An 8,482-nucleotide genomic window follows, 5' to 3' on the forward strand; every position below is an offset into this window, starting at 1 on the left:
TGAAGATACCGAAAATGTTTAAGTCTTAAAATGTTTGATTTTTTATCCCTGTATGCTAAGACAAGTTGCAAGAAATACATAGGCCAAAGACTATTTACAAAGATAAAACAAATCTTATCAATATCTTCTGAAGATATGAAGTCATTCTACCAGGGAAGAGTTTCTTAGGTCTTTTCAATTGATTTATTTTATTACCAGCATAAAAATGATAAAATCCTTGCAACTGATTGCGTGAAGGAAATAGCATCATGCTATCGATGAGTCGCCTCGTGAAATGCTCACATATGTACCGACAGATGTAAGGATTTGTTTTTGTTGGTTTTCTTTATATTTGTCATCTACGTCTTTCTGTATACTTAAATCCCTATCAGTAAGTTGTACCCAATAGGGCGGATCTAGTATTTTTCCCGGGGGGGGGGGGGTAAATCAGAAGGACCATCACCATTACATTTTTTATTGATGTTTTTCTGGTACTTACTAACTCAACGGAGACCATAAAATGCACTTCATGATAATGTCTTTTTAAACCAAGTAACAGTTTAGTACAACAGCTATCATGACTGCGTTTGATTATCAACTCAGTAACTTATCAGACCAAAAAATCTACTCTGAAAAATTTTATTATAAATGATATGGTAAGCAAGCTACGTACTTTTGTAAAAAATTTCATGGGGATATAAATGCGTAAACATAAACACATTAATCATTGTTACAACTATAGCTTAAATTTTTAATATACTGACCTGCAAAAGTACTCGTTTGCAGTGACTGTTGAATAGAATACATCTCCGCCAATCAAATAATGCGAGCGTTAAGCGCGAGGTGAATAAATTTTAATTTCACCACCTGAAAACCGGATATTCTAAACACATTTTGTAACCATAGATGTGATGTATATATATATATATATATATATATATATATATATGCCTAAGTTATCGATTCGAGCTCGAAGCGCGAGTCGAAATTTGATTTTAAGACTGTTGTTATCATGAGCAATATGCGTATCTCAATAAAAAATTCATGCGACAGCAAGGATGAGCTGAAATAATTAATATTCAGACCTGAACAGAATTCTGCTAATGACTATTTGCAGTGACTCATGAAAATGAAATATATCTCATCAATAATGCGAGCTGATTTTTGTTGAGACTTTGATCGAAAACTGGAAAGAGTAACTGCTTTCTGCAATCATAAATAGGATGGGTTTCTAATCAAAAGAAATTTTGCGAGCGCGAAGCGCGAGCTAATATTTTATACTAGGATTCAATCCTCGAAAGGACATTCAAAGCAATGTAACCATGAACAAGATGGGTGTATAATATTTAAAGCGAGTGCAAAGAGCGAGCTGAAATTTGCGGATTTCCAGACATGGAAAATGAATGATTTTAAATCGTGAACAAGATATATATCTCAACAATCGCTAAAAATTTCTATTTTTCGACCGGAAAACCTTGATAATCATGCACATTAATATGTTTTTACTAGGGGGACCAAGTGCCTGTGCCATATGATGTATGTATGGTTGAAATATGTTTTTATCAGCAGAATTGTCCAAACATAAGACCCCCTCATCATAAACTTTATCTCTGTGATTATGCGTAGAGCATACAGCCGTACACAATATTAGTGTGACTCTGTTATTCTCGAGCAATCGTCTCACCTACATAGGCCTAGATGTACGTTAAAATGATTTGTACAATATTGGTGGTGACAGTGAAGTACAATATACAATGAAATGTAATTGGGTCGATATTGGTCTGTCAAACTAGCAAAACAGTGACAAGGTACGGATTCTTTTAGTAGTAGATGAAGCCCATCATTTCTGCTTCAACTTTATTAAACCTTGATCAAACGGTGGTATAAAATGGATAGCCAAATGTTGTTATATTTCAAAATTCATTTAATTTTGTTTTTCTTGCTTCAATTTCCCATTGTTTCATTTGCATAAAGCGTCCAAAGTATGAGTTTCAGTATGGTTGGTCAGGTGAGGTATAAAAATCGGGTTATAATTAAGTTATAGACCTGGCAGCATGTAATTCATGTTGTGTTGATGTCGATTTATACGATAATTTTCCTATAATACTATTTATCACTGTATACCACTATCTTTTTTGAGATATTATTTTCCTTACTGCTACTATCATTGTCGTTTTAATTGTATGCCATAAATTGATATTATGATGACCGAAATATACATTGATATTATTATCATAATTTTATCATTGATATTACTAATAGTAATTGTCCCTGTTGTTATTATAATTATAACTGTTACGTCAAGATTTTCATCAGAATTAACAATAAAATATTATTCATTGTGATTACCATTTTCAGAGTAACCCAAAACCATCTATAGTTGCTGTCCAAAGTGTGCCAATTTATCTTCAATTCATGAAGGAATATTCAATGAGTACTATATAAATTCTGAATACGATAACAATTTGATGATTTCCCTTTGTCATTGATTATTTGTTCACATTGACGTAAATAATTTATTTACGAATCATGATTATATCTTCATCATTCTGTGACTGTGAGGGTCGATGATGTAGATTGTAGAATAAGTGATCTGTAAAGGTTGCTGAGCACGGTGTGTGTGAATGTTTGATTTCCAGGTCATTTAACTCTTAATATCATGATTGTTTTCAAATTCTATTTGGTTATTGAATTTAATTCATTTTATTTTGCGTTTAAAAATATGCAAAATCAAGAATATACAAACATGACATAGTATTGAAATGAGACATTATACAAATGACGTATCATACTTTAAAGATTAATGCAAAATAATTCGTTTTATACACACATATTAGGAAAATTGGATGCCCATGAAAGCAGTAGGCTTGTAGGGTTGGGTCACCCAGAAAATTTCTGATCAGTACAAAAGATATATAGAATACATAATACAGTTATACGGATTACGGAGTACTAAATGGATAAAACTTCTATCAACTATATCTACGATACTTTACCAACTCAATAACTAATAACTTTTATAACTAATTACCCACCAACTATATGAACGTATGTTAAGAACAGTTATGTACATATCAATAAGCTTTAATAAAGGAGTTGCCTTTTTAACTGTTGTTTGGATGGAGATAGGGTTTCTAACATCCATTGGCAAAGAATGCTAAATGCTAAATGTCTGGACCTGTGCGGCGAATAGACTGATATGCTGTGGTTGTGAATGAATTTGCTAAATGAAAATTGAGTTAATTTCTTGTGTCATAGGAATGAATAACACGATTTAGTAAAAAAAGATGGTATGTAAATGGTTGGGCAATATATTCTGTGTTTATACATGAATCCCGATTTGCAATTTATTAATATCGTAAATTTTTAAAAGACCAAGATTTTTTTAATATAGTATTTGTGTGTGCTAGTTAATAAGATTTTGTGCATAGTCTAACAGCTTTCTTTTGGAGTAATTATATCGAGTCTAGGTGTGTTTTGTTCCCAGTTCCCCAAGCAATGCTGCCATTTGATAAATATGATAAAATAAATGATTTATAACTTGCGGGATTATTTCAATTTCGAGTTGACTTCATGATTTTCTATAACATACTGACTTAATAATTGATTACTTTATCTGATTCCGTTTCTTCTGATTGCAAAGTCATATATTAACTTGATGATACCATGTTACTATAAGTCATACCTATATGATTTGTTTCGTTGACTAATCATACTGGAATGATTATTGTTTATACTTTTAACAAATCAATCATAAGTAAAAACCGAAATGACGAAAACTTGACTACCCGGATATCCGTTAAAGACCAACTTATCATCAGTGGGTTGACATTTTATCGGTTTGGCGTCTTTCACATGATCAATCAGAGCTTCATTGAATAAATCTAATTTTCATCATACCGACTTCATTGGTACGAACTAAGAAAAAAGATATATAATTCCACTGTTTAACCACAACACTGCTATTTCCTTTTGAAGGCAATTTTGCAACCCAAGAAGCTTTTGAGTCCGTACAGTTGCATCCTACAGGGAAAGTGTAAAATTGCACATGCAGGGAAAACATTCATACATTCTAAAGTTGCAGTAGTTAGTGGGTGTTTGCCGTCTCAGAATGTTTGAATGGGTATAGCTATTATAATAGATGATTGACAAAGTATTATGTAATTGATTTCCCTATAGGTGTACCTATCTCGCACCTGTACTGTCTTATAGCTATTATCATCATTATGTATATTCAAGAGCTATTATGAGGTTTATACTTGACATCGTATATATCATGGAAATTTTTAACACCTCCATGATTGTACATGTATTACAATGATTACAGTGGACACAAATTTCCACAAATTATATATTTTAGTATAGATACCGTATTTGATTTTTTTAAACTATGTTTAATGAGGGAGAATTGAAAGAAGAAAATAAGATAACAGTCCAGAAATACATAGAAGGAACTGGTCTTACAAATAATTAAAAAGTGTTTCAAATACACCTCAGTAAAGTGCAAAATGTGACCCTAGCGTTTATCAATGAAAGCGACCACCATCTGACCATGCATGCCATGGCGTCTTGAAAACTGCTAAAAACAAGACTAAAATACGAGGTGTTATCATGGCATTTTTATTATTTGATAATCAATTCTTTGTCTACAAATCGGTATGGAAGTTATTCAAATGGCTCCAATTTGCATATTATTAAAGAGATCGTCAACAGCTGGACTTGTGAAGTACTAGCGCGTATTTCCCACGGTATTGTTGGTATACTCCTGAAGGTCAGGCAATGCTGACGGTTACGAGGTGAACGTGATGGTTGTAGGGTATAATGGCGTCCTCCCTGCGACCAGGAAAGTAATTTAGTCAAATGATCATTAAGAACTGATATACATTGAGAATAATAAACATGAAAAGAATGCATTTCCGTATACAAACTATATGCCTAACAATGACCACGCTCTCAATTGGTTTACGTTGAATTTAATAGGAAGAAAGAATACCATTATTTTGAATATATACACAGTATTATCTTTAATTGAGTAATAAGGAACATCAATTTAATTGACTCCTCCTTACTTTAAAAATTCCTGTTTATACAACAGTGTTAACATCAATTCTTGATGACGAACAATTACTAGTAAAAAAAAATCAATGATGGGGTTATATACGTTTATACACACAATATAGTATACGCAGTATACAGGCGTTTAGTGATTGGTCACACTTGGAAAACACCTCCAGAGAAAAATCGATCTTTACCAGTTTCCGCTCACAAAACACTGCAAATGGTATATTGTGTCCAGCAACAGTTTATGAAAATTGTAAAGCAGCTTCATTTCATTTTTTACTTGTCCTGCGAATTGATGATATTTCCAAGATGAACTGTTTGTTGTATTTCTTCATCGGAGCTCTGTGCCTTAATCAAGGTGAGATGTGTGGTACTTTTGGTATTATTGCAATTTTCCATCTATTTCACACAATACCACTTGTTTTTGTTATATTTATTTCAAAATACACGAATTTATATGAATTGCGATTACAATATTACTTTTACAACTACATTCTTTATTATTTTTTTATTCTAATTTTTAGAAATGGTATCTTCTGTTATTTTATTTACATTTTGCCTCCGACGAAGATTCTGCTATAGGAGCGAAAGCTTAGGCCCTTTTTGACTCTCTAAGTTATTTTATTTAATTGAAACGATAACCAAAGAGCGAGATCGGTGTTGTCGTACTAGTTTAATAATGGTGAATTAATTTGTTTTAATTTCATACTAACAGCAGGCTAAGCCAGCGTTTGCGATTTACATGTAAATTGTTTATTATCATGACTGGTCAAAACATCTTTTTAAACCAATTCTCTATAAATATATTTGGAATAGTTGTAGCCCATCCATATGCCCATTGAAATATCTCTGCGTTATTTATATTCGTTTTCCTTTTTAATTTGGAAAGTATCATTGCTATGAAAATCTCCATAGAGTAATTAAAATGCTGGCATTATTTTTTTTTCTAAGCGTGTGAATATGCTTACTGTAAAATGTCGTTATCATTATATTACCACAGTCCTACACAGTGAGGACTTAGCGTTATTAGCACACACAGGCTTGTGATGAGGCCACCATAAATTTTAACACCGACTATGGTACTGCACGTAAAACTTTGTTCGTTTACTCATGTAAGATTGAAGATTATTGTTCTCACAATCTACAGCGACGTGGTGGAGGGTTTCCGTATCAATATTTTTTTTCAATGTTTCATACAATAATAAAAGATTGAAGAATTTGGTGCGAGACATTTTCAGCTCCCTCATTCATATACAGTCAGAATTTGATGATATTTTCAAGGCTGTTCTTCCGATCATCCCGGCTTACTTGCGAATTTTGAACAAGTCTAAAAGCCTAACTCCCATTATATAGGTGATTTCAAGTTTGGTTTTTGCGTTGGTTCTGTTGATAAACGCGGGAAATCATACAGTCTTCCCTAACCTACTTGTACCATAAAGATATGATGATCAGGGTTAACTTACCAACTTACCATTATTAGATCAAATTAACTTTTATGTTGTGTTGGCGTGACGATCCACCCAACGCCGGCACCAAAATGCCAGCACTGAACTAAAAATCGCTGGGAACATGGCGTCACATGAGCTTCATGTTTGCTCGCCAAAGTTATGTCAAGACTGGGAAAACAAAAATGTATAAAGACAGAAATAAAGAGGTGTATAATTGGTACAATTCATCCCATTATGCCCAACACAGGCTTTGCTCAGAGTACTAATCTCAATGAGGGGGAAGCTCCAGGAGTTGCTAAACGTTCTATTGATGATGGTCCACAAAGCAGTCCACACATCATCCATAGGCGAGATGACGGTGGATCCAAGCCTAGCAACCCCCTTAATCCTCTTCCTGGTGGTGGAGGCCAAACAAATGCACTTCCTCATAGGCGCTCCGTAGACGATGTCTTGGCCCATGGCGATATCATGCCAATTCCTCACGTCATTCATAAGAGGCAAGAAGAGTCATCCAAGGAAGGATATGAAATACTTGACAATGAAACTCCCCCACCTCCACGAACAAGAGGAAAGAAGTAAAGATGAATCGTTTCTGGAGTCGCTAATCTGGTGGGATTGCCAATTAAGTTGTTGGGTTCAACGAAATGCAGTACAGAGAAATGAAAAGTAGATGATATAATTTTGCTTAGAAAAATATACAAGAGAAAGCATGCAAAACTTGTAATATTTCACAAGGCGCCATACAGAATCACAAATAGTTTAAGAATTATTATTTTGAAAATAAATTTGTTTTAGAAATTTTAGTCTTGAACCTAATCACTATATTACCTCTTTGGTTTAACTGCAATAAAATCACAATTACATCATTATTAACGTGAAAGCAAATATAATACAACATACTAAATTTAGCTTATAAATAATGTTTGCACCCAGTTCTAATTGTTTTGCAATTATTTGCACTATTTCAAATTTTTCAATCATTTTGATGGACAAACTTTATATCAAACGATCATACGTTAGATACAGCACACCGATTGGATGTGATAACTAGATTCGGTGGATCGAATGTTTGAAGTTTGCCTGGATGTTAGCATCAGCCACAACAGTTCTTGAAAGAACATGGTGACACTGGTGTTTGTTTTAAACTTAGATGGTAAATAATATTAGTTTTAACAAATGATATAATATTGTGGTATAGCACGTTCACTCAATATGCCATCTTGTCGTTCAGCCCGGGCGTTCGGCAACATGATTCACACTCTCAAAATCACCATCGTATATTCATCAAATCAACCATTGTGCATTTTATTCATTTCAGACTGTAAAATATATTCTAAGAGTAAAAGAGATATTTGGACACCTGGTCTTGATATACCGTATTTTATTATTTTGTAATGGGCCAACATAAGCCTTCAAACCTTGTTTGCTTCCATGTTCACTAGGTAATTATCAATATTATCACAACTATAATGATTAATCAATGAATAGGTGAAAGACAAATAAAAGCGACCAGACACATACTAATATTATCTTGTATTTTTAAAGTTCAGATTATGAAGAGAGATGGAGGACGAGGGGAGCGTGGGTTGATGAGTATCATAGGGTGAAAGAGAGAGAGAGAAAAATAAGAGAACAGCAAATATAAGAATAGAACTGAATCAGGGTAGGTCTATGATAAAATAAAAGTGTATATGGGGTTCGAGAAAAGCTGTGTGTGTGTGTGTGGGTGTGTGTGTGTGTGTATTTGAGTGTATGTGTGATAGCAGGAGTGCCATGAGGTGATAGAGATAGTATTCGTTTGTCATTATTTTGTGTGATGACTGAGTTTGTTCAGAATTGTATATTTATCATTGTGTAAGTCTCGAGACAATCTTAACGTCCCCACTCTGAATATGTGACCAGGGGGTCGTTTCATAAAGCTGTTTGTAAGTTAAATGTCAAGTCCACCTCATAAAAATGTTGATTTGAATCAATAGAGAAAAATCAGACAAGCA

At 33.6% G+C, this 8,482-nt stretch overlaps 1 protein-coding gene across 1 annotated transcript; it reads left to right on the forward strand.

Annotated features, from left to right (window-relative positions):
- The first annotated feature begins 5,234 nt into the window (after positions 1-5,234).
- On the forward strand, positions 5,235-8,008 carry LOC121412189. Its single transcript, XM_041605094.1, has 2 exons — positions 5,235-5,398; positions 6,736-8,008. The coding sequence occupies exons 1-2, from the start codon at positions 5,350-5,352 to the stop codon at positions 7,065-7,067; spliced, it is 381 nt and encodes a 126-aa protein (XP_041461028.1). The 5' UTR covers positions 5,235-5,349; the 3' UTR covers positions 7,068-8,008.
- Positions 8,009-8,482: the final 474 nt, after the last annotated feature.

The sequence above is a fragment of the Lytechinus variegatus genome, chromosome 3 (assembly GCF_018143015.1).
Source record: "Lytechinus variegatus isolate NC3 chromosome 3, Lvar_3.0, whole genome shotgun sequence".
NCBI classification, from domain to species: Eukaryota; Metazoa; Echinodermata; class Echinoidea; order Temnopleuroida; family Toxopneustidae; genus Lytechinus; species Lytechinus variegatus.

Excerpts from the sequence above, each read along its gene's own strand:
- LOC121412189 (XM_041605094.1), top strand. The coding sequence starts at position 5,350 with ATGAACTGTTTGTTGTATTTCTTCATCGGAGCTCTGTGCCTTAATCAA. Across the intron at positions 5,399-6,735 it reads AGCTCTGTGCCTTAATCAAG|GCTTTGCTCAGAGTACTAAT; the intron begins GTGAGATGTGTG and ends TGCCCAACACAG.